Source organism: Fringilla coelebs (assembly GCF_963513975.1).
Source record: "Fringilla coelebs genome assembly, chromosome: 23".
Classification (NCBI taxonomy): Eukaryota; Metazoa; Chordata; class Aves; order Passeriformes; family Fringillidae; genus Fringilla; species Fringilla coelebs.
Genome location: NC_140049.1, coordinates 6,278,023 through 6,304,434, shown reverse-complemented (window position 1 = coordinate 6,304,434; position 26,412 = coordinate 6,278,023). Strand labels below are relative to the sequence as shown.

At 50.9% G+C, this 26,412-nt stretch overlaps 1 protein-coding gene across 1 annotated transcript in view; it reads left to right on the top strand.

The window, feature by feature from the left end:
* Nucleotides 1-376: 376 nt before the first annotated feature.
* The window catches only part of PKP1 (plakophilin 1), a gene marked incomplete at both ends in the record, with an annotated part of 44,423 nt that continues 18,387 nt past the window's right edge, over nt 377-26,412 (top strand). The window contains 3 exons of the mRNA XM_084220750.1: nt 377-578; nt 8,103-8,203; nt 19,765-20,186. Coding sequence (XP_084076876.1) covers nt 377-578; nt 8,103-8,203; nt 19,765-20,186 — 725 coding nt within the window. The remainder of the gene's footprint in view (nt 579-8,102; nt 8,204-19,764; nt 20,187-26,412) is intronic.

Sequence of the window (26,412 nt, the reverse complement as noted above, 5' to 3'; positions counted from 1 at the left end):
GCCTCACCCCGACCCCTCTCAGTGGCCATGCCCAGCCCTGGAGCCCCCCACCCTGCCCACCGGCACGGCCGCGGCCCGCGGGGCTGGGCAGGGGCCGGGCAGGCCCGGGGCCGGGCAGGCCCCGTAGCGGCTCGGGGTGCCGGGGCTGGCGGGAGGCGTGGGTGTGTGCGGGCAGGGCTGTATATCCAGTCTGGCAGAGGGTGTGACTGCTCACACGCCGGGGAGCCGAGCTGCGAGCAGCAGCCCTGAGACACCCTGGGCCAGGGGACGTATGGCAAGGAGGGCTTCGGGGGACTAAGCCCAGCACAGACGGTGTTCGGTGGCCCCGTGTTGTCCGTGCGAGCCGAGTGCAGCCCCGCGCCCGCGGCCTCCAGCCATGCTCCACTCCCCGCTGAAAACGGCGCTGGCCTACGAGTGCTTCCAGGACCAGGCCAGCTCCACGCTGGCCCTGCCCTCGGACCACAAGCTGAAAACCAAGGGCACGGGCAAGCAGCGCGTCCAGGAGCAGGTGATGATGACGGTCAAGAGGCAGAAGCAAAAGTCGTCAGTGTCGTCAAGCTTGGGCCACTCAAACCGAGGTAAAGTCCCGCAGCCAGGGAGCCTTCGGGGCAGGGCTGGTGCTTGGGGTGCCTTGCTGGGGTTTGTGGAGGGGGGACAGATTGCTTTGCTTCTCTCCTGGCTCACCTCAGGCAGGTGGTGCTGCACTGGATGGAAGGGTTTAGGACAAGACACAGAGCTGGAAGCATCAACTCCTTCCTGGGTGGAGCTGATCCCTGGGAGTGCTGCTCTGCTCCACATCCCTGAGGCACTTGGACATTTCAGGGTGTGCTATAACTAATTTTTCCCTGGCTCTCAAGCTGGAGTAGCTGTCTGGTTTTGCAAATCCTTCCTCTGCAAGTGCCCCCATGGCTGGAATTCCCCTCCACCCCCTCCTGTGGATGGCAAAGCTGACAGTGCTCCTCCTCCACCCTGCCGTGGGCTGGGGCTGGAGTTCTGCTGCTCCTGAGCGCTGGGCAGGTGCAGAGCAGGAGGCTGTGCCCACACACGGGACAGGAACCTCAGCTCGAGATGAACCTCCAGAACTCCCAACACATCTCCCATTGGCAGGCTGAGAAGTGTGGAGTCTCTGGCACCCCGGTGGGAGTGGTAGGAAGGAGATGAGTTGGGAGAAGTGTCCCTGGTGTTGGGTGGGGGGGGTGTTTCACAGCCCCCTCCACTTTGCCTATGTTGGGGTCCAGGCGGCCGCTCCACCTCTGTGCACTATGTGCCACAGAAACAATCAGCTGAGTCCTGCAGCCAAGTGTCCCCCTGGAACCCCCTCCTCTTTGGATCAAGGCTTGGCAAATGGTTTTCTCTGCCATCCTTGTATCTGGAGAAAGCTGATCTGGAGGTAAAGCCCAGCATTCCCCAGCTGGAAGCTGCAAACTCAGAGGGTTGTGACAACCTCTGTGCAAAACTTCCTGGCTCTTGGAGGTGCTTTTTCCAGCAGCCACAGAGCTCTGGCCTGGCTGAGTCCACCAGGGAGAGGAAATCCCGAGGCTTTGGGGGCCATTGGGGTGCTGGAGCTGGGACTGAGCATTCAGCTGAGTCTGGAGTGAGCAGCATGGAGGGGGGTCCTGGGTGAGCTGGGCCAGCCTCCAATACCTCCTTCGGGAGCTGTGCCTTGTCCAGCAGCTCTTCCAAGCTGCATTGTGAGGCTGAATCCTCTGCTGGTGAGCTGCCGTGGTCCAGAGACATATTTGGGGCTGGATTAGCAAGAGAAGCTGGGTGGATGTAGGCTGCTGGGGGAAGTGTGGAGGTGGTGCTTCCTCGGGAGCCATCCCAGCTCTAGGAATTGCAGTTGCTGGAACAGAGGGAATGGAGCATCTCCAGAGCGAGGGCAGGTGGGCTGTGCCAGGAACAAATCCCTGCTTCCTCTGTTTTTGTCGACACAGTCTCCAACAGGTGAGGGGGGCTGGGGCAAGGAGAGCTTTCCTCTGCCACCAAAGTGGAAGATGGGAATCTCCTCCCACCTCCAGAGGTTTTATTGCTTAAGGTGTTACAGTGACAGACCTGACAAAATAAAATACACAGCAGGCTGGCTGAGGGGCTCTGGATGGAGAGGGTAGCAGGCAGAGGGATCCATAGGCAGGAAGGAAGGGAGGCAGAGGGGGATTATCCAGCTTGGAGAGGAGCCCAGGTGAAACCTCTGGGAAAAAAAAAAACATAAGCACATTCCCAAATTGCCAGTTTCTGCTCAACGAGCTAAACCCCTCCTCCAGACACTTTGGGGAATGTCTGGGAATGGGAATTGCGTGGATATGTGCAGCTTTGGTTTCTGTGTCCCAGGGAAGCTGAGTCACATCCCACTCCCAGGAGTTGCCTCCAAGTACAGGGCCCAGGCCCCCCCTCCCCTCATTCCCACCAGGGGTGGTTGGCCAGCAAAGGTGCTGGGGGCTGATTCATCCCAGTGCATTCCTGGATGGATTCCCAGAAGGGTGAGAAGTTGCTGTTTGTTCCCAGGGCTGTCTCCTGGTTGGTGGGTCAGACTCAGCTTTCAGGTGTTGGGTTTAACTGCTCTTGTCCAAAGATCAGGTGGGCAGCCCTGATGAGAAAAATTACTTTTTCCTACAAAGAGACAGACCTATGTGGGTCTGTTAAGCATGGATTCTGCCTGTTCAAACCCTCATCCAACCTCAGCTCCCTGCATCCCCTAGGGTTTCTCAGAGATGGTCCTCAGAGGCAGCACAAGCTGGGGAAGTCCCAAAGCACCCTGACAAGTGCCCAAGTGCTTTGTTCCCTCTGCTCCCAGACAGTCCCAGAGTGGGGCTGGGCAGCTGTTGGGCCAGGTCCAGGTTTGTTGCTGTGTTTGGAGCTGTGGTTTGAGCGGGAGCTGGAGCGAGGCCCAGAGCTTTCCCCACCTACAGGAACCGTGTCCTGGTGTGTGTAGGATGGGGAACATGGACATGGAATCCTCACATACACAGCAGGGTGGGGGTTTTGTGTCCCACCACTGGAGTTCCTTGAGGGGGGAGCACACACTCCCTCATTATCCCAGTGATTGATGGAACTATAAATGAGCTGGTGATTTGCAGTCCAGCAGGTCAAGGTCTTGTGGCCACTTAGGAGATCTGGTGTCTCCCAGGGCAAGGTGGCCATTGTGGGCCCAAACTGGTGTGCACTGGGGTGGGACAGTGGGCAGAAAACTGCTGCCAGCAGAATACTTCTGAACCCAGTGGGGGTTGGCTCAGCACAGCAGCTACAGCTGTTCCCAAGGGTGGCATTGAAGTCTGGGATTTCTTGGGTCTGTGGGCTCTGCCCTCCTTGGGGTGGGGTCTGTGGGCTCTGCTCTAGGGCTTATCTGTCCTTCTGCCCATGGCAATACCAAACTAAATGTCTCCCCTTGAATTTGTGAGTAATGCACATTTCCAGAGAAAAATAATTTCAGTAGCGTGGCAGAGGAAAACGCCAGGCCAAGCTGAACCAGCTCCTTGTAGCCATTAGCTCTGCTCTACAAAGTCCTCTGGCTAAAGGAAAGTTCTGCCAGTGATTTGTCACTGAGGAGGCACATCCAAGGGGTGTCAGATCCAACTGTCCTATGGCTGATCTGGGATTGAGAAGTTTCTGCGTTGGCTGGGGCTAAGAGGAGTGTAATTCCACCAAGGTCTGATGGGACCCCATCTAGCTTTGGTGGGGATCAGGACTCTGGTGTGAAGGGAAGATGAGATTTGGGGGATAAAAAGTCTTTTGAAGACTTCCATAACTTCCCACAGCGTGAGATGATTCAGTGAAAGGTTCCGCTCTTCCACAAATCTTAGATTTTTGTGATACAAAAAACCCCATTAGCTCATAGGCCAGAAGGCAGAACTGGAGTTTTGTCATTGCTGCAGGAATCTCCATGTCTGGATTTCACTGACACTTCTCTCCTAGAAGGCACCTAGGCTTTGCTTTGTGCCTCCCACAGGCCTCTGCTCTCCATGTGTTTTTCCTATGTTTAATCATCCTTATTGTTTAAAGCCGTGCATAGTTTATGATTTAACTTGCCTAGCCTGCACTGCCAGTGACGGGTTCTTGTCTTGCCTTTCCCTGCCACAGATTAATATTTATTAACAGAATCCTTTTCCACAATCTCCACGTTGGCTCTGTGTGTCCAGCTGGCTTTGGGAAAATGACACTTGTAGCACAGCTCTCCTCCTGCCAGCAGTGCCAGCTGCAAGAGAGGAGAGTTGTCTTTGAGGAAAGGAAATAACTCATCAAGAATAGCTACCCTGGATTCAATGGCAGCCTCAGTTTGCTCTGCAATAATGGATAACAGGGATGGAAAAGGGAATGATGGCAGTGGGAGCAGCGTAGGGGGGTTCACAGAGATACACTGCAAGGTCTTGCACTTCTTATCCACTGTAATTGAATTTTACCCTCATGAATTGTCCCACTAAAGATAAAAGAGATTTTAAAGTGTCTAAGTTTTAAAGGAGATGTCATGGGGGAATGATAATTCGGGGAGGGGGAAATCTCAGCAGCCTTCAGCCTTGTTTTCTGCCCACATGGTAACTGAGAGGTTGCACCTCATCTGTGTTGTTTTGCCACGTCTTTGCAACTCTGTCCCAGCTGTTGAGGGTCCTCTGTCATGAGGAAAGCTGAGGGAGCTGGGAAGGGGGCTCAGCCTGGAGAAAAGGAGGCTCAGGGAGGCCCTTGTGGCTCTGCACAACTTCTGACAGGAGGGGCAGCCAGGGGAGTTGGGCTCTGCTCCCAGGGAACAGGGACAGGACAAGAAGGACCTGCCTCAGGCTGGGCCAGGGGAGGTTCAGGTTGTATTTGGGGGAGAATTTTTTCAAGGAAAGGGTGGTCAGGCCCTGGCACAACTGCCCAGGGCATTGGTGGGGTCACCCTGGGAGTGTTCAAAAGATGTGTGGATGTGGCACTTTGGACATGGGTTAGTGGTGAACGTGGCAGTGCTGGGGAAATGGTTGGACTCTTTTCCAACCTCAGTGGTTCTATGATTCCGTGGTTCTGTGTTACTGACTCTGTGTGTTTGCCCAAGTGCACATGGGCCTTTCAGGGACCTAAACTTGGGCCACAGACCTGTGGACACAGTCAGAAAAAAGCACGAGGGGGGCACCTCCTACTAAGAGCATTTCACCCTGGATCCAAATGGTCTTTTGTGATTGCCTGGGTTTATCACAAATTCCAAGGACCTGTGACCAGGTTGTGTGGTCTTTACTCTTGAGGTGTTTGAAAAGAGGGGTCTCCTTCCTGTTCCTGAGGGCTGGGGATGCTGGCTGTCAAGCTGTCTGTCACGATGAACCAAGCAGAGAAATGCCCAAACCTGCACAAAGATCAGGTTTTCTTCAGCTACCTCCACCAGAAAATCCCCACGTTCTTCCTGGTCTCAATACTGAGGTCTCCAAGCAATAAATTCCAGTTGAGTGGTGGCAGGAGAAACATCTTCTCCAACCAGCAGGGTGACTTCAAAATGCCTTGAATGTTTGAGGTTCTGTATAATTCTGTGTTTATAAGCTCTTGGGTACAACTTCTGGGAGGTGAAGGCAACCTTTCCCTGCTGGAGAACACAACCTTGAACCAAGTGCCTGATCTCCTGAATTTGGCCATGTAGCAGTGAATTTATTGAAGAAAGTTACAGATGTGCCTAAACTGGCTTATTTTGGGTATCTCCTTGCTCTAACCCCAAAGTCTGGAGTGCATGGCAGGAACAGATCCTGAAAGGAAAAGTGTGGCCCCCGGGCAGGACTGGTCAGAGGGACCTGTAAGTCAGGCACAGAACCCCTTTTTACAGCTGCTCACTCAGGAAAGTGCTCCAGGTGCTCAAACCTGCAGTTACAGAATGTTTACAGAGAACAAGAGGCAGATTTGAAGAAGGCATTCCCAGGAATTTATCATGGAATGGCTTTACCTTCCTGCTCAGAATTATGGTTATCAGATAACTCTGTGTCCTGGGGAATCACCTGGCCCAAACTCACCACTTCCAGCACTGACTTGCTGCTGCTGAGGCCCAACACTGATGTCCTGATGTGGAATTGAAAGGAAATCCCAGGGTGGAAAGTGAGCACAAGGTGAAGGACATGACTGAATCTCCCATTGCATTTCCATAGCCACTTCTTTGTCTTATCAGCAAGTGCTGTGGAGCTTTATGTGCATGAGGCACTTGGGGCTGGGGAGATCTGGGTGAGCAGCAGTGCCCACCAAGTCTCCAGACTATGGAAAAGGAGCTCCTATGGTTTCCTGCACAGGGGAAGGGCTGGGAGCCAACCTGGCTGTTGCCTGTTCTCCATCCAGGGATGTTCTCCAGGTGCAGTCCTCCTGACAATAGAAAGCAAATCTCATTATTACACCACATCCACAGGAATCATCTTCCTGAGAAAATGCAAGAATTTTTAGCCACAAACCAAATCACCATAACAGGTTCTGAATGCCTCAGGCAGGGCAATAAATAAGGTTTATTCCAAGGATCAGTGGCTGGAGTAGACCTGAGTGGCTCCAGGGCCTTTGTGGTCGAGCTTATCCAGTTTATCTCAGAGATGAGTCTTATCAAACAATCACAGAGATTAGGATATTTCTGACATTACCCACCAGTTTAGGTGCATAAGTTAGGACAGGTAAGTCCTGATTTTGTACTTTGTTAGACATTCAGAGCTTCCCCTGGAAGTTAATTGAAGTGTAGGGTTTGCACTTCCTCATAACGGGACCTGGGATGCCACAATTATTGAGCACTTCTGAAAATGAAACTGAAATCACCCTAAATCACTTCATTTGTCTTGTAGTGATGAATGTAGCATTGATAAAATACTTTTAGGAGGGATCTAAAGGTTGCAGTGTCAGAGACTGCTGGGAGAGCTCTTGGAAGGGCTGGGGTAGGTAAATCCAAACTCTGGTTAAAGCACTGAGAAATAGGAAAAATGGCTGGTCCTGACCCAAGATATTTGCATCTTTAAAAAACAGTCTGAGATCCAGTCTCATTTATTCCTCTAGCATCCCAAAAATAATGATGGAGCTCTATACATTTTCAGGAAAAGAAAGTATAGACTCACAAAGTGATCTTTTAGAGAACAAGACTGGAATTCAAAGAGTGCAATGAGGTTTTGTAGTCTTTGACTGTTTTAGATCCCCAGGTGTTAAATAGACTGGATCATCCTTTATCCATGGTGTTTGTTAGTGATCATTGATAGATTTTAGCAAGTCTTGCTTAGGCTGCTCGTGCTGATGGGATTGGTAGGATTCAGACATGGATTGGACTGGTGAAAGGGTCAGGGGTGGGTTTTGCCTTCAGATAGAGAAATTGTATTTACTACAAGTCTTCTATGGCCAGATATTCTGGGACATGTAGCACAAAATATCATCAGATTCCTCTCATACTCCAACTAGGAGGCCACCAAGTTGATCAGAGGAACTCCTTGCCTGTGAGTAAAGGCTGAGAGAACTGGGATTGTTCAGCCCTAGAAAAGAGAAGCTTTGGGGTGACCTAATTGTGGCCTCCCTGTACCTGAAGGAACTGACAGAAAACATGGAGAGATTATTTACAAGGACCTGGAGGGACGGGACAAGGGGTAATGGCTTCCCACTGTCAGAGGGCAGAGTTAGATGGGATTTTGAAAAGAATTCCTCGCTGTGAGGGTGGTGAGGCTCTGGCCCAGGTTTCCCAGAGAAGCTGTGTTCCATCCCTGGGAGTGCCCAAGGCCAGGTTGGACAGAGCTTGGAACAACCTGGGATATCAGAAGGTGTCCCTGCCATGGCAAGGGTGGAACTGGATGAACTTTGAGGTCCAACCCAAACCATTCTGGGATTCTGGGATTCCATGATGTCCGATACTGTCCCCATCTCTGAGCCTTTCTGCTCCTTTGCTTTGGGTTTTTATGGCACTTGGTCTTTTGTGCTGCAAACCTTGGTGAGGCCTAGGGGGTCTGTGGTTTGAGGGCTGGAGTTCCCAGCAGTGACAAGTGCTCCTCTTCCTGCCTGTATTCCCTATGTTCCTGTTGAGATTTATAAATGTCACTTTTTCGTAACTAATCTTGCTGTTAAAAAAAGCTTTGTGCTCTGAAAGGCACCTGCTGGGAATCCTTTCTCCTGGGAATGCTTTCTCATGCTGACCATGCCTTTTCCATTTGCAGGTTCCATGTATGATGGTTTAGCTGATGGCTATGGCTACGGGACATCCCGGGGCAGCTACTACACCAAAACCCAGACAGGAAACAGCAACTGGGGCTACCCGGTAAGACACTCCTTGATCTGGGATTGTGGCATGGTCTGAGGTCCCCTGGACAGGAAGAACATCTCACAGTCATGAGGGGAGGTCACAGTGCTTCAGAAACTTGCCTGAGAGGGATCCTAGCCCTCCTAGAAAGGGATTCAGTGCAATGGAGGAGGAGAATTGAGGGTCCCACAGCTGCTTTCTGTGGGGATTTTAGAGTGAACAAGATTTAGTTTGCATCTGTGGGTTGGTATCAAATGGCACAAGAGTTTGGAAGCTGCCTGAGGGATCAGGGTTGGGTTCAGACTATCACAGCTCAGTTCAAGTCTGGAGCACATCCAGGGGTTCCCATCTTTGTTCCTGTGCACCAAAACATGGATGTGAATGCATGAATGTGGCTGGGGAATGTGGATCAGGGGACTTGCATTAGAACTGCTGTGCTGCTGCTCCCAAACTCAGTGCTATTGCAGACCCTTCCCAGATATTCTGTGCCTGCAAAAAAGTGGGTCCAGTTCTTCCACAGTGGTTTCCAAAAAAATTATTGCAGATTTCCAGAAAAAGCACAGGTGAGATGGTACCTGTCTTTGTGCAGTGTGAGTCTGGACATTCCACAGAGCTCCTGGTCCTTGGGGACAGACCCCTGGTACACAGGGAATCGCTCCAAACCACTCCACAGTCCGCTGAGACAACTTGTGCCCCTCCATTTCAGGCCTGTGTTCTGTTGTTCCCTGCTTTTCATCAGCTCTAAAGTAGAAAGGAGCAATTCACAGATCTGGGATTTGAATATGAGAAAAGCAAAGGACTCCTTTCAACAACCCTGGGACTGTAAAGCAGCTCCGTGTCAGCCATCAAAGGCTTGAACCAGGAAAGGTTTTGGTGGCTCCAAGCACACAGACAGGGCTGCAGCTTTTCCTGGTGGTTGCCAGATCCTCTGCTTGTTCAGAGCACCAGCATTCCTCAGCTTCAGAAGGATTTACCTTGGTCTTTCCTAATTGGCCTTGTTGTAGCATGATGGCTTCGAGGCAGTGGTGTCACTTGCTGAGTTTGCATCACTGGGTGTTCAGTAGGAAAACTGGGAGCCCTGGAGTATCTTTGAAATGTTTATTTCCAGCCTGTCTGTTGGCCCATTTCAGTGTCCTTTCTTATGCTGGTTAAATCCCAGCCAGGGGGGTTCCTGTCCCCAGATGGGAAAAGTTTATTCAGAGGAGGCACCAAGTTGATCAGTGGGATGGAGAATTCTGCTGTGAGGAAACACTGGGAGAGTTGGGATTGTTCATCTTGGAGAAGAGAAGCTTTGGGGTGACCGTACTGTGGCCTTCCAGTACCTGAAGGAGCTACAGGAAAGGTGAAGAGAGATTATTTCAAGGGATGGAGGGACAGGACACGGGGAATGGCTTCAAACTGCCAGAGGGCAGAGTTAGATGGGATTTTCTTCCCTGAGAGGGATGGAAGAAATTCTTCCCTGTGAGGGTGCTGAGGCCCTGGCCCAGGTTGCCCAGAGCAGCTGTGGCTGCCCCATGCCTGGAAGTGCCCAAGGCCAGGTTGGACAGGGCTTGGAGCAACCTGGGATAGTGGAAGGTGTCCCTGCCCATGGCAGGGTGGAATGAGATGGACTTTGAGTGCCCTTCCAACCCAAACCATTCTGGGATTCTGTAATGGGTCAGAGCACAGGTCCATCCATCCAGGTGTCCTGTCTCTATCCCTAAGACAGTGGTGGAGCCCTGCAGAGGGTCCAGCCATGGTAACCAGGCAGGGTTTTTGTGGCCACTACAAAAGTGCAACTGAGGCAGTTCCCGAGGCAGAGGTGGAGCATGTGAGCTTTACGACTCAAACAATTGGGATGTTTTGTTTTGATGATATGTTACTGTTTGCCTATTGTGATTCCTGAATGGAGTTTGTTGTGCTTTGTCCAAGCAAAATTGCTCTGTTTCAGCTGTTCCAAGGGTTTGTAGATGGGTTTTTTATTAAAGAGGGAGGAAGGCAAGGCTCTGCTCATGCTGGTAAGGTGGTGCTTCAGCTCCTGCTGCTGGAGTGAGGGTTATTGTTTCCTGTTGTTAGTTCCTGATCTTGTTCCTAGTCATTATGGCAGCTGGACAAATGCTGGGTAGGTGGGCATGCCACTGGCTGCTGGGGGTATCAGTCAGCAGCGTTTGTGTTCTGGGGAGCAGCTGGAAGGTGGTGATGAAGGTGATGAAGGTGATGAAGTTCAGGACCTCCATTAGACGCCAGAGTCCTGTGGACACAACAGTTTAGTCCCTTCAGGCTCACCAGGGATTTAGGCAGCTTTGTCTGTTCTCTGAGACACTCCTCTGCACTTACTGAGGAGGGAAGGTCTTTCTCCAAATTTAAGTGTCATGCAGGTCTTTAATTCTAAATATTTTTGATCAAGGTCTTCAGGATTTGGGTTACTTCAGCAAAAAGGACTGGGACCTGTGAAGGATTCACAGTAAACTTTGTCTTACCTGAGTCTATCTGAGAATCAGCCATTTAGTCCTGACAAGTTGTCTGACTCCTCCCCTGGCCAACAAAGGCAGAGGTAGGGGCAGTGATTCATCTCCTCCACCTGGGTGATCTGTCAGGTCAGGATGAATCAGCCCCCCTGGATCCCTATCTCCTGCCACTGGAGCTGGATGAAGCAGGGAGATGAGTGCACAAGGAGATGACTGCACTCAGAGGCAAGCAGTCCCAGGTGCCACTGGCACTTTGGGACACATAACCTCAAGCCTAAATGTGCTTAAGGAGCTCAACAGACACCAGACTCCCCAACCACACTGAGCAGCCTCCTCCATTCTGCTTTTCCAGACAGTATTAAAGGTTCCACACATCCGCCACCAGCCTCCAGCTTGGGATAACTTCAGCTGTTGTCTACAGACCTGTTTGAAGTCTGTTCAGGTTCTGGGCTTCCTAAAAAATGTTTCCTGTTTGTAATTCCTGGGTTGTAAGATGTGACACCAAAGATAAAGCAAATCTATTTTTGAAGGCAAAGTTGCTGGACTTATTTCCAGCTGGAGCTGGTGCTGTGAATGTGTTTGAAAAGTGGCAAAGACCTTTGAGGTGCACAGGCAAACTCAGATACTCCAGGGAAGTGACCCACTGTAATACTGAGGGGAATGACTGACCCCCAGTCCCCCCGGAGTTAAAAAGGTGCAGCAGGAAATCCATTTTCAGGGTGTTGCTCCACAGCACCCGCACCTGAGACACTGCTGTTGGAGTGCCCTAATCTAAGGCACTGCCTCAGATGGTGACACTAAAGGTGTCCTGTCCCACCCACAGCTCTTAGAAGCTGCTATCCCTGGCTTCCTCCTTTTGTCTTGTTTTGTGTCTTCTTGGAAATTTCACTTTTCACTTCTGTGTGTTCTTCCCAATCTTGTGAGACTGATGTTCAAATATTAGAGTAAGAGAAGTGATGGATCTGGAGGAAGAGCTCTTTCTGGATCAGTCAGTTTGGAACAGGCTGTCCAGGGCAGTGGTGGAGTCCCCAGCCCTAGTAGCGTTCAACAGCTTGTGGATGTGGCTCTTGAGGACATGGTCTAGGGTGAATGTGGCAGTATTGGGTTGATGATTGGACTCTTTGATCTTAGAGGGCTTTTCTAATTTAATGATTCTATAATTCTTTGTGTCTAACACTTTGGATTAGACTCTGATTCACATATTATTAAAAATTACATTTTTTTCTGTTAATTCCCCTTGCAGGCTGTCTCCTTTGCAGCACTGCTGTCCCCAGCAAACACCTTCTCACTGCCAGTGCAAGGAACACTGAGCCAGTGAGGCCTCTCCAGGAGGCACTTGGAGGGCAGTGGGTTTGCTCCTGGCTGCAGCATTTCCTTGCCTCATGTGTCAGGGGCTGGCACAGCTCTCAAGGATGTTCAGCCTTCAGGAATTTCTTTGCTCAGATACCACACTGGGAGGCAGTAACAGGAGGATCCGTGACTGCAAACCCCTCTGTGTCAGGGTGATACCTCAACCCAGGTGCTGTGAAACCTTAGAGATATTTGTCACCCTACTGTCACTATGAGCTGTGAGTGGCCAGCAGTTACCAAAGCCCTCCAGCCTCAGGAACTGTCTCCTGGTGTGAGCAACACCTCAGGTCCCACAGGAGGGTCAGTGGTGACCACGATTTACACAGACAAACCCGGGGGAGGGTTAAGGAGGCTAGACTGGGCACCTAGAGCAGTGCAGTCATGCCAGAAGCCTCAGCATGAGGCTCTTGTCTCTGACAGCTCAGTTCACCCCAAAAATAGAGTCTTTCCAGCAGTGTTGCAAAGCCACAGCCACAGTCAGGTGATCCATGGGTTTCAGGGACCTTGGTGCTCGCCCCAACTGAGGGTACAGCTGTGGAGAGGCACAACAAATCCTAAACACACAGAGGGCAGCATGTGGGGTTCTACCAGCAAGGACCTCTGAGGCTCAGTTCTTACCCAACTCTTGCCTGAGTCTGCTGGGTTGGCAGGTCCATCACTGGTAGGGAGTTGGGGCATTCCCAGGTCCCACAGCATGACCAAGATCAGGCAGGACCAGGACAAGGTACAGAGCCTACCTGGCTCTCCATGCTGCTGCTTCCACGAGAAGGAAATCCCCCATGTAGTGTGGATGTGTCCAGTGTGTCCCCCCAGCACTGCCCCCAGCGAGGGCAAACAGACCCTGGATGTGCTGGGGAGGGAATCTCAGATGTGTCCTGTCTCCAGCAGATCCTTATCCCCACAGAGCTGAGCTGGGGTTTTCACAGACTCACAGGATCACTGAGGTTGGACAAGACCTCTGAGATCATTGAGTCCTACCTTTGATCCATCACCACTGAGTGCAGGGTCCAGTCATTTCTTGAGCACCTCCAGGGGCAGTGACCACACCGCTGCCCTGAGCTGACCATTCCAATGTTTAACAGCCATTTCCATGAAGAAATTCCTCCTGATGTCCAACCTGAAACTCCCCTGGCACAACTTGATGCCATTTCCTCTTGTCTGGTCCCTGTTCCCTGGGAGCAGAGCCCAACCCCCCCAGGCTGTCCCCTCCTGTCAGGAGTTGTGCAGAGCCACAAGGTCCCCCCTAGCCTCCTTTTCTCCAGGCTGAGCCTCTTTCCCAGCTCCCTCAGCCACTCCAGGTGCTCCAGTCTCTTCCAAAGCTCTGTTCCCTTACCTGGTCAAGCTCCAGCCCCTCAGTGTCTCTCTTCCAGGGGGGAGCCAGGTGTTACTTTAGCAATGGCTCTAGGAGCAGCCATGCTCCCAGACCAAGGAATATTTGGCTGGTCTGGTGGTGCTGGATTAAAGCAGTTATCTGCAGTAATTACACCTGTTATGGCACTAATGAGAAATATGCACTGGTGATCCCTCTGCACCAGAGACTGTAGGAATATTTTTAACCAAAACTCCCCTGTGGGGCGAAGTGTTAGAACTTTCTCTCTGAAGAGCATTATCTGAACAAGAGATGGTCACTGTTGTCCCTGCCTGCCTTTGCCTCTTTGGACAAAACCTCTCATTGTCAGTGGGAGCTTTGTTCCATAAGGATTTCAGGTCAAAATTTGTTGTTCATTGTGACAATGCATCCAAGCTTAAAAGAACCCCAAAAGACAGTGGTTTGATAGTCTTGCCAGAGAAAACAAAGATTTAGAGTCACTGCACATCATTGCCTGGTGTCCCTGGGAGGTTTGCATGAGGTTTTAGGCTTGTCCAACAGCAAGTTGGACACTGCCTTCTTTGGCCAGAGCAAATGGAACCAGCAAGACCTAAAGCTCAGCTGAATGAAAAAAAGAGATGAAAAATCAAAGGGAAAGGCAGCTCCTGGGAGAGGTGGGAAGGAGCATTTCAGAAATAGATAAACAATGTATTTGCTGGTTTTGCAATTTTTCTCCCTGCCATGGAGGGAGCAGCACTCAGAGGGTTTCGCAAGGAGCGTGAGGAGCTCTCCCCACCCAGCACTCAGGGTGGGACCTGCTCAGGTTGCATCTCCTGTGCTTTGCCCTCCAGCCTGGGAGAAACCTGCTCCTGACGTGTTTATACGGAGCCCTCACTTCTCTGTCTGCAGCTCTAGAAACAAACAAATTGCAAGGGAAAAAAATCCAGGCAGGTAATGAACTGATGGCGTCCTCAGATGCGGAATCAGAACCACCCAGTTCTCTGGGAGGGCTCTGACATGGGAAGGCAGAGCTGGATCTGGGTGTCATTCCTGGGCTGATGTACCTTGCTCTGTGCTTCTGCTTCTCTGGAAACTAGAGGGAGGACAGAGACTTTTCCTGCCAAACAAAAGGGTTTATGGAAGAAAAAAACAGAAAAGGACTCATAGCTGATGGCTGGGAAAATGCCATTTTGACCTTTTCTCTGGAACCACTTTTATTCCAGCTGAAATAAGAGGTTAAAGTTGTTTATTTACCTGTCTCATGTGTTGGATAATCCAGTTGTTGTTCCAAGAACATACTGCAGGCTGAGAACTGGAGAACCACAAATGCTCATTAATCTAAAGGCAGGTCTGTGCTGCTGCCAGGGAGGGAAGCACTTCCTTTCTGGGCCTGACAGGAGCAGCAGTGCTGCCAGTGCTCATCTCCAGTGCCTTTCCTTCCTCCCTACCTTCCCTGTCTGACTGTGAATGAACAGCTCCCAAGGCCTGGCCTCACACAGACACACTCATTTCACAGTGGGGAGGAGAAGTTCATGCTAAAATTAAGAATGTCAGGTGGCCTGGCTGCACCTGAGCATCCTCCTGCATCCTAAAGCCTAAAGACAGGGGACTGCCAGGGCCTGATGGAATGGCTGGAATCAGGATCATGGGATCATAGGGTCGCAGAAAGGTTTGGGTTGGAAGGGAGCCTAGAGATCATCTCATTGCACCCCCTGCCATAGGCAGAGACACTTTCCAGCATCCCAGGTTGCTCCAAGCCCTATCCAACCTGGCCTTGAGCACTTCCAGGATGGGGCAGCCACAGCTTCTCTGGGCAGCCTGTGCCAGGATCTCCCTACCTTCACAGGGAAGAATTTCTCCCCAAAATCCCATCTAACGCTGCCCTCTGGCAGTTTGAAGCCATTCCCCTTGTCTTGTCACTCCAGTTGCTGATGAAAGATCCCTCTCTATCTTCCCTGTAGCCCCTTCAGATCTTGGAAGGTGCTGTGAGGTCTCCACACAACCTTCTTTTCTCCAGGCTGAACAGTCCCAGCCTGTCTCCACTGGGGAATTGCTCCAGTCCCCTTTTCAGCTTGGTGGCTTCTTCTGGACTTGCTCCAACACTTCCATGTCCTCATGATGGGAGCACCAGAACTGTGCAGAGTATTCCAGGTGGGGTGTCACAAGAGCAGAGTAGATGGGAGAATCCTCTCCCTCCCTGCAGCCCGCACTGGGGGATGAGCCCACGACATGGATGATTTTCTGGGCTGCTCCTTGGCAATCCAAGGAGTTGTGTGATGGCAGGAGACATCTTCCAAGCTGTCCCGACTTCTCAGCTCCTGTGGGGAGAAGCCTCAGTGACAGCCTGAGCCCTTCAAAAGATCCTGCAGTGCAGAGGGAATCACTGCCTTCTGTCTCCACCCCGCTGTGAGGGACTTCCTGGTCTTTCCCAGCATTTCCCCACGCTCCTAAAGGGCAGAGGTGTGGATGGCACACCATGCACACACCCGTGGGCAGTGGGCAGATGCAGTTCCCAACATTAGGAAATCTGGGCACTGATGAGGTCTGAAGGCCAGAGATTGATTCTTTCCTTTCGCTGCTGCTCTTCTGCAAAGGGAGAGCTTCCTGCAGCCTGAGTGGCATCAGCAGAAGTTGGGAGCTGTTGTCAGGCGGCTCTTTAAACCACAGACTGTGTGACACCTTCCCCCTCAGAGATGGCATCTCTGCAAACACAGAGTGCTTCCCTTCTTCCTTGCTGGGCATCCTCTCTCACTGATGGCTGCAGGGAATTCCATTCCCTTGGCCACATTTGCTCTAGTGCTAGAAGTGACAGTCCCTGACTTAGCTGGGTCAGCATACAACACAGGGATTTAGGTTTTAGTGTGGGGAAGTTTTGCCAGGAACAGGAAGTGATCAGGCCAGCCCCGGTCGTGCAGGGATTCATAGGCTCAAGGTCTGAGGTCCATTGGAGCTGGCAGGAGAATCCTCATCGATCTGGAGCCGTTGGATCAGGCTCCTGCTGCAAAAAGGAATTCTGAGATACCAATTAGGTCCGTGCCACTTGAAAGAGATTAAAATGGGCTCAGCCAAGCATCTGGTAGAATCAGCAATAAAAGTCCTGGACTGCCTTTGGTAATGAGCTTCACATCACACGGGAACGATTTTCCCATGAGTTTGCAAAAGGCTCCCCCGCCCTGCCGGGACCTGCTTGGACTTGCAGCCAGGGCTCCTGTGCTGCAGAAAGGTGTCTTTGCAAACAGCTTCACCGTCTTGGGGCTGCCAAGGAGGAGGACAATGCTACGGCCACTCTAAAACCCAGCAGGAAATCGAGAAGCCATGATTCTGTCTCAGTAAACAGAGACTCCCCCCTCCCCTCAGTGAGAGCACTGCAGAGCAAATCCCAGCTTTAGATAAACAACGAGTTCCTCTTCCAGGCTTCCTGAGTTGGTTTCAGCAGATGCCCAGGGGCTCCACAGCTCTGCCAAGCTTCTGACAGCCCTATAGAATAATCCCAGCTTAAACTGACTCATAAAGAAAACCAGCAGGGCTCACATCTGACAAGCTGCTCCGTGTCCTGTGGCTGCTGCCAGCAGCTCCACTGAGCACAAAGTCCACCCTGCACCTTCCCACTGCAGCCCTGTCCATCCCTCACTGTCCCCAGGGTTTCTGAACCCAGGAAAATAAATTGAAATGAGGATGATATCACCTCACAAGGACATCTGTGGTAAATCATGACTTCATGGAAGGTCACTTTGCTGTTGTTGTGTGTCTGCTGCATCCCGAGCAAACCTGGGATGGAGAGAGCCTGTGTATGTGGCCATCCTGGATTTTATCCTGGGCAGCAGAGGGCTTGTCCCACTGCCAGAGAGCCCCCAAGACTCATCACATTCCACTGTGATGTGCCTCACCCCGGCTCTTGTTTTCACCTGCAACCTGTCCTTCCCAACCCCGTGAGCTCTGCAGGGAGTTCTGCGGGAGGCTCCAAACCTGCCCCTACCCCACTCAGCACCAGGTTAGTTCTGTGTTCTCTGGAGAAAGCACAGAGAGAAGCTCCTCCCCTTTTGTCCCCCTTGCCACAATTCACCTGTTTAGATGGACATCTGAAAGTCTGAAAACTACTCAAAAACAGTGATCTGGGCATCAGCAGAGCTGGACTAAAGGGTTTAGTCCCACCCGGGTGGTGGCAGGGAGCCCCTTGGGAAGGGCTTCAGCTGTTACCTCTGCAGCTCTCTGGGACACAGACAAGAGGATTCCCTGCATTCGTGAAGATCCGTTGGTTAATGGAAATATTTGGCTTAATTAATTAACATAATGACAATTCTGCAGAGTGTTGGTGACAGGAATGATGCTGAGTGTGCTGGGGCTGGGATGGAGTTAGGGCAGAGCTGAGGGACTCAGGGTGAGCCAGCAGAGGATTCCTATTTCTCCATCACAGACTGTTTCTAGGTTAGGAAATATGGAATTTTTTTTTCAGTGACATGAACTATTACACCAGGCACAGGCTTTTCACAATTCCAAGGAAATTATTAGGACCCAGTGTTGAGTTTTCTCTCTGAGCCAAAGGGACCCTTGGGTGGCCTTTGCAGAAAGCAGCATCTCAAGTGCCACTGCTTAGAGTTGGATGAGGAAAAACCACTTTGATCCAACAGGAGACCATGGAGGAGCTTTCCTGGGATAATCAAAGGGAGATGGGGAAGGCACTTTTATTCCTTAGTTCTATTTGTCCCTATTTGCTGTATGTCTTGGAGATCTCCTTGCCAGACTGCTGAGGGGATGCAGAGCACAAACTCAGTGTCATGAGGCAAACAGCCCTAAAACAGTTTAATTTGTTTTCCTTCTGAAGTACACACCTGAATGAGTTGTCCTGCATTTGGACATAACCCTGCAGGCTCCCACAAGCCAGCAGTGACATCCCAAAGGTTTAACATTGCAGAAGAAAATTGAATTCAATCCTGGTGTGGCAAACTTGATGCAAATCTGGAGGACTTCTGATGAAGTGGTGAAGACATTTTGAACTGACAGCAGGGCAGCTAAAGCCATTTTTTGTTTTGCTAATTGTAGATGGTTTATTTTACCATCTTTTATCCTTTCTTTTTTACTTCCTGTCTTAGTCATCTCAGTTTTTATTGCATATTCCCCATTGTTCCCGGAGCATCCCATTATCTGAGCAGATACTACACGCCTTGTAACTCATAAGCAGATATTCATTGTCTCCACTTGTTTCTTGGCACAAGAAACAAGATTCAAGAATCCCTTCTTACTCATTTTTCACTCCCTTTACTCCCTTTCTAAGGAACTAATAGATGGGAGGGGAAGAAAAGAGCATAAGGAAATTAAAAATAAGTGCAGGGACTGCTGGAATGTCAGAATGGGGTATCAAGCTCCATGATGGTGAGAGATATGCAGTGACTTCTGTAGTTACAGGGTGGGTTAGACCCTGTGTGTTGGGAATAAAGCACTTTCTCTATTGCCAGGGTCACGTTTCAGCTTTCTGTTCTAATTAAAGCTCCTGGATCCCACATCCTGATCCCTCAGTGTCCCTGATACCCAGGTGGGGGTTGGCTCCTTTGTAAGGGCTGCACATTGGATAACCTCTCTCAGGGGTCTCTGTGCTCCTGGCAACCCTGAGATGTCTCAGAGAGTCTCTTTTCTCAGCCTGGCAACCGAAGAAGGAGTCAGGATTTTTCTGTTCTGGTTTTTGTTTATTTTCTGTTATCTATAACATTTTTTCCCTGGCCTGCTGAGGTCCTTCAGCAGGTCAGTCAGGGGCACCCTGCCCCCCTTGAGGGCGGTGTTGTGTTTTTATACTAAAAACCAGCTGTACTTTATTTACAATTATTTTCCAATACCTACCACCTATGTTAGACAGTGTGTTCCTACTCTAATCCAATCCAAAAGTGTCACCATCACCCAGAAGATGGAGGCTAGGAAGAAGGAGAAGGAGGGACAAGGCATGCCCAAATTCCTTCAGCTTGGGACCCTGAGCCCCCATTCTAAAAACCCCAAAATTCTACTTTTCACCCTGTGACAAACTAACTATCATTCTACTTAAAATTTCATGGTAATTCCTCATATAAGGTTGGTAATTTTTTCCATGGGTCAAAATCAAAGGCACAGGGGTCTTGGGCTCTGTGCCAAGGTCTCTGAGCCCCCTGTCAGGGGCTCGAGCCATCCAGGGCAGCCAGAGGGATGTCCTGGATCCCGACAAACTTCCCATCAGTTTTGGGCACGAAAACGCTTGGGAGGCCCAGGAGAGCGGTAAGGGGCAGCCAGAGGGATGTCCCGGATTCCGACAAACCTCCCATCAGTTTTGGGCGCGAAAACGCTTGAGAGGCCCAGGAAAGCGGTAAGGGGCAGCCAGAGGGATGTCCCGGATTCCGACAAACCTCCCATCAATTTTGGGCACAAAAACTCTTGGGAGGCCCAGGCGAGGGTAAGGGGCAGCCTGGCCGTGCCCAGCTCAGCTCAGCCCTAACGCTGTTTGTATTCGGCAGCTCTACAACGGGACGCTGAAGCGGGACGTGGAGAGCCGGCGCTACAGCTCCTACAGCCAGATGGAGGGCTGGGCCAGCCGGGCGCACAGCAAGGCGCTGTGCAGCCCCCGCGCCGGCAGCGACTACTGCTTCGTGCAGAACATCAAGAGCAGCCGCAGCGAGCCCGACCTCTACTGCGAGCCGCCCCGCGGCACCCTGCGCAAGGCCCACGGCGGCGGCCGCGCCGAGCACAAGGCCACCCTCAACCGCCAGAGCATCTACAGCAGCTGCAGCACCCAGCAGGGAACCAGCAGGACCAGCAAGAAGGTGCCGGCGCGGGCCCTGTCCTGCCCCTCGAGCAACAAGCCCGACGTGGTCTATGCCCAGCCTGTGATGAGCTGCAAGCAGGACGGGGTCTATGGACAGGCCCAGTCTGGCTCCAAGTAAGTGCTCTGACGCTGAGGGAGCTCTGCCCACCAGAGCCGGGCACCTGAGCTGCTGGAGAGCCCTCACCAGCGCATCCTGCAGCAAAGTGGGTCAGATGAGTCACTCTTAAGGGCTTTATTTCATTTCCTGGGCTGTGGAGGGGAGCTGATAGGACTGGCTCAGTGCAAATATCTCTGCTGTAGCTCTGTGATACTGAGCAACACAATCCCTCGGTGACTGTGGTGGCCTTAACCCACAATGATATGAGGATGGAGAGGTGAAGAGCAGAAGGCCTGGTGTGCAGTCAGGGTGTCCCTCCTGGCTGTCCTGCTGCTTCAGCCTGGCAGAAAACTTACCCCAAAAAAACCTGTCTTGGAAGGAGTCGCTTCCTGAGGGTCTGAATCAGAGCAGAGCTGAGAGCCTGCTAAGTAGTAGTGTTTCCCTCTCTTCTCTCCACCCAGCCCCTGCTTAATTTGCCCAAAAGGTCTGATTTTGGTTCCAGAAAAAACCTGAGTCATAAATTGAAATAAATATCCTAATTGGAATAATCTGACTAACCAGGAAAGAGGAGCCAGTGGAAGCTGTTCAATTCTTTCCTGTCCAGAGCATGCAGTCCCATTTGGGACAGGAAATATATAAGGGTGGAGGAGGGTCCATCATGTTTGAGCGTCAGATCCCTTCTTGTAGATGTTGCCTACAAGCACAGGGCGTGTAAAACACAGCAGTGAGCTCAGACCCTCCCAAGGATGTACCTGTGAATGCAGCAGAGTTTCCACTGGCAATCACCTGGTTTGGGCGGTGACTGAACACTGCCCCAATGCCCTGTGCTACCTCCAGCTCTGGAGCATGTTCTGTTGCAGTCTTGGGAGAGACTTGGTCAGCACAAACTATAGTCTTGGAAGCCTTGGGAGACCATGGTTTGCATGTTTTGAGCTGCAAAACACTGCAGTGAAAGCTGGAGAAGGAGGGGATGCAGCTTCCACAAGAGTTCCCAGGGCTTCTGCACTTCCTGTGCTGCATCACCATCACACAGGACGTGCTCTGCACCAGCTCTCACAACTCCCTGATGGGGAATTTTGTCACACAAACAGTAAGAGCTCCCAAACTCATTCCTGGTGGTTCCTGGTCCCAAGGAGAAATTTCCCACTGCAGGATGTGTGTGAGACTGTTTATCAGGGCTCATAGACTTTGTCAGAACTCCCTGCAAAGGTCTGAAACTGTTGAGTTGTTGCCCCAAGGAAGGATGGAGATACTGAGAAAATCCCCTTCCCTTTCAGCAGCCTAAGCCACACTGTGCCCTTTTCCACATCTGAATGTCCCAGCTTACTCTAGCTAAGCCTCCCTCCTTTGGGCTTGAGTAGAAGGGTATGTCCCAGAGCATGGATGCCAAGAAATATCACTGCCCCATTAGAATGTTATCATGAGCCCTTGGCTGCCCATGTGCCCAGTTACTCCGGGTTTGACACATGCCAAATTGGCCCCGGCCAGCCCAGAGCACTGGTGGCCTTGGCTTTCTGCTGTCAGCAGCTCTGTAAATCCTCTGGAACAAGATCCAGAGATGTTACACAAACTGGAAGTGATCTGTCCTAGGGAATTTCTCATTGAAGAGCAGAAAAGTGTGGTGGGGAGGATGGCAGAATGCCTGAACTCAGGGCTGCAGCTGCCTTCTCCTAGGGAAGACAGCTTTGGAGCAATTAGTCGTGGCAGGCTCTGGCCAAAGCCACGGCCAGGGGCTTGGTCATGGCTTTGGAGAGGTCACTTGGAGAATGATGGCATTTTCTGAGAAGAGAGCTGCTGTTTTGAGAGGGATCCTCTCCAGCTCTGGTTGCTCTTGGTTAGGGAGTGGCTCCATTTACACGCTCTTGGCTTGGGGCACGGCTCATCTGGCAGAACTGGTTCTGCTGTGGAAACCTCAGGCTCCAAGTTGGGCTTCAAGCTGTGGGCTCAGCTGGGGCTGTGTCCCCTGGGTGAATCTGATGTGGCTGTGGCACAGCCCCTGCTCTGCCTGAAGCTCTGCAGAGCTAGGCTGGTGCAGGGGGCATCTGCTACAGGAGTTGTGCTCAGAGGGGAGGAGGTTGAGAGCAGCTGTCCTTAAAGCTTTGGAGACATACAAAGTTGTCCTTTTTGGAAAAATGGCTCTTTTGGATGACTCTTAGCCCTCAGAAGCGTCTTGCAGGGCACTGTTGGCCTTGTTCTCAGTGTGCTCTTGTTGGGGAGGGGCTTCTAAGGTGGGTCAGGAACATGTCTGGGCTCTCCTTGCTATGTGGGGCTGTTGTGTCTGGAGGATTCTCCACCTAGAGATTTCAATCTTCCCTTGGCTCCCCCGATGTTGTGTAAGGAGAGCTTTGCTTGTAGGTACCCCATTATTAACCTGCACATGCAGGGACAGGGCTCAGCTGGGTCACAGCTGCTGCCAGTTCCCAGTTTGGGGCTCTGTCCTTCCATTCTGGTCATTCTCCAGGTGCAGTTTGTGCCTTTGTGACATGGAGAATTCTGTGTTCAGTTTTTTTTTTCAATTTTCTGTGTTCAGATCTCCTGTTTTGGGATCTGTTGGATGTCTTGTCTGCAGGTTTGCCAACAGCCTGCAAGACGTAGCGGAGGGGTGGATGCTTTCCATGCTTTCTGAGGTGATCCATGGGGTGATTTCCATTGCTATGAGAGGGATTGCAGTGGGACCTGTGCTCCACTGGGTCTGTCTGTGATACAAAATTCTGTAATGCCCATGGATGGCTCCAGAATGGTGCTTCTCAGTCATCCTCTGCTGTGGATCTGTGAGAGAAAAAAATGGGTCACCGAGTATTCTCAGGTGGCAAGAATGGTGTGCAAGTATCAAAATTCTGTGTGCAATAACTGTCAAACTATCTGTGCTGAGCAATCCCTCTGCATTTGGTGACAAAGTTATTTAATTTCCACAACTCTTCTTGATTATGTGATTGCTGCCATTTATTGAACTGGCTTTGGCTGTGTGAGACAGGGAGGAGTTGTCTCTGATAACTGATAACCCTCAGAGTCCTCCCTCTTACAGCAGCAGCTCTGACCAAAGCCCCTTTCTTCTAATTGCCTGCTAAGCCGTGTAACACTGAACTGTTTGTCAGGAAAAGCCATTCTGAGATTCCCTTATAAAGTAAATCATGACATAGGGGTTTAATCACCCCATGCTGTTGGTCCTGGTGATGAAATCTGAGTTCTGCACTGTTTGCTGGATCAGGAGGTTGAACACTATTTAAAACTCCCCGTGCAGTTTATTCTCCTCCACCAGCCCTGTTGTCATGATCCTGCCTCAGTGAGCAGAGAGGAGCATTCTCATATCCGTTCCATTTCTTCCATAAAAAATTTCTTCACAGAAGGGGTTGTTTAGCATTGGAAGGGGCTGCCCAGGGAGGTGGGGGAGTCCCCATCACTAGAGGTGCCCAAGGAACACCTTGGATGTGGCACTGAGTGCTCTGGGCTGTGTGACAAGGTGAGGACTGGTCACAGGTGGACCCAATGGTCTCAGAGGTCTTTTCCAACCTCAGTGATTCTGAGATTCCAGACGTACTTCTCTTCACTCAGAAACCTGAGCCTTGGTAATCATTATGTCATATCTGGATCAACATTTCCAAGCTCAGCATCTCTGGCCTGGGCTCAGACATTCCGGGTGTTCCAGTGGCTCCTGCCCAAAGGCTGCTCTCAATGAGCAGCACTTGTGTTTTGACAAAATGCAGCTCTCTGGAGTGTGGTAGAGCTGGAGGAATTTTCTTGGTGTCCAGGACTTCCTGTTCTCCACAGAACCCTTCTCCTTCCTGATCTCTTGTGAGATCCCCCAGAGCTGCAGTATTTCACCCTAGAAGCTGCAGCACTGGTGATTTCAGCAGCTGGTGGAGACCACCCGCATCTGTCCTCTTCTAACCATTTCCTCTGCTTGGTGGCACTCACAGCATGCTCCAGGTGACAGGGTAGCACCCTGAGCAGGCAGCTTTTGGCTAAGACAGGTTATAACATTACATGTTGCAATGTTATTGATGTTATTGATACCATTTATGCCCACTCAGGATAAAAGTTTCTGCATCCTGCTTGGTCATCAGGGAGCAATGGTAAGAAATAGTAACAAACAGTGGGATGTTTAATTCTCCCAGGAAATTTGGAGTCTTTGTGCCCCTCCAACTGGAACCTGAGGTACAAGAAATCTGTGTCCACCAAGGACTGACATTGTATTAGTTCTGCTTAGAGCTGTTGTACTTGGTGCTTCAGGGGCCTCATGGCACAGACAGGGCAAGGTGGTAGCCGTGGTGTCAGTGGCCCTGCAGTGGTCTGAGCTGGTCATACCACTTCAGGATATGCCTCTCTCTGAGCTGAGGTGCCCAGTGCCAATGGGGCTGAATTCAGAGACAGGTCCCTGAGTTACTCCCTAACAAAGCCAACACCTCTTGCTGTTCTCAGGGAGCCCCAGATGTCTGAGCTGGAGACGTGGCTGAGAGCCCAGACTCATCCCACCTCTGGAGAGGGGAGTTTTCTCCTTTGGGAGCGTGGAATGGGGAGCTGGTGTCTACAGACAGTCCTTGGCTGAGGGTTTGCTGATCTGGATCAGGAGCCTTTAATGGCCACCTGCAAACCCACACTTACCTTTGGCCCCATTGGGAGATGTGGATGCTCTTCCCTTTGGAGTCTCTGAGTGTGGAGGAGACTGAAACACCTCATTAGAGACCATGTGAGTGTCTCTCCAGGCACCTGGGAGTCCATAACATCTCAGAGTTGCTCTGTCAGAAGTCTCGGATGCCTCAGCTGGCAGCTGTGCAGGGGGCAGTACAGACTGGGACAACCCTCTGGGATTTCTTAGTGCCGCATTTGGCTCTGGGGACACTGACCTGGCCCTGGCTGAGCTGCTGCAGTCTCTGTGCTGTGCCTGAAGCTCAGGGACAGTGTCCCCAACAACCATTCCCTCCTGAGCTCAGCTTCTCTGGCAGTACTACAAACAGAGGGAAGGACAGGAGTTGTTAAAATAGTCAGGAAAGGTGCTGAGGGTGTTTTCTGATCTATCTCTTGTCTTTTGGGATAATTACAGCTGATCAATATCAAAACATTAATTCTTCAGGGCTAGTAAAAGCAGAACCGAGTACAATGAGAGGCACCTTCATTTTGGGTTGTTTTTATTTGGGATAGATTGCTGGGATGTGCTGATCACTGTTTTGAGAGTCTCTACTCTGATTTTATTTATGAACAATGGAACTTGTTAATTCCTCCTCTCTTGGGACCTGTAGCCCTAACAAGCAGGACAGAAACTTAGATGGGAATTAACACAAAACAATCTGCTCATGAAACGTGAGGGAAGCTGCCTTTCTCTGATACTGATCCTCTTCAGTATTTGTTTGCCTTCCATTCCAGAATCTGATCTTCTTTGTCTTCATTGAATAATTTCTAGCTGAGGCCTCTTCCTAGTCTGCTTCTTTCTTGTGGAAGAAGAACCTTTGGGGCTCTTCCTACCAGTGACATTGCCCAGGCTGGAGATGGCTCAGTCCAAGAGTTTGTCTTGAAGCAGGTTGTTGTTCCCACAGTGTGGATCTGGTCAGGAATATCCCTGACTGGCTGAGGAACAGTCTCCCCTTTGCTGGACTTTGTCAGGGTGATTTTATTCTCAGGTAGGAGAAATCCATGCTGCTTCCTGGGCAGTGTGACTGAGCCTCACTGCTGACCTGCTGTGAATTTCTGCTGAGGAAACAGCAGGGAAAAGGGAACCTTCCCCATTTTGTCCCACAGAACTGCACCTGCATCCCCAGTTTTTCCCAGCTGAAGGAGGGTTTGTCCCTCTGTGGGGTGGATGTGAAGAAAATTGCCTTCCTTGAGCAGCTGGACCAAGTGGACATCCTTCTGTCTCAGAAAAAGTGCATTTGATTCAATAATTATAAAGCAAAATAGATCACTATGATTACATGGCCACTGACCTGGTATTTTTACCAGTCTGCCTCTCTTCCCATACCTCCAGTCCAGCTCCCAATTCCCAAAGGAAAAGCCCCTCCCTGGTGCAGGATCCATCAGTTCTCAGCTCAGTCATCTCAGGAGCATGAAAAAAACCTGAGAAAAAAATCACATTCTGGATCCAACCCAAGGGTTTCTGGGGATCCATAATTTCTAGGTTACTTAGTCTTTCCAGTTTTGTGTCTCCTTGTTGCAAGTTTAATATAAGTTCCTTGGAGCCAGGTTTTGATAGAGGTTCAAACTGATGAAAAGTCTTATGAGGAAGTGATGTTTTATTGCAGTGTAGAAATA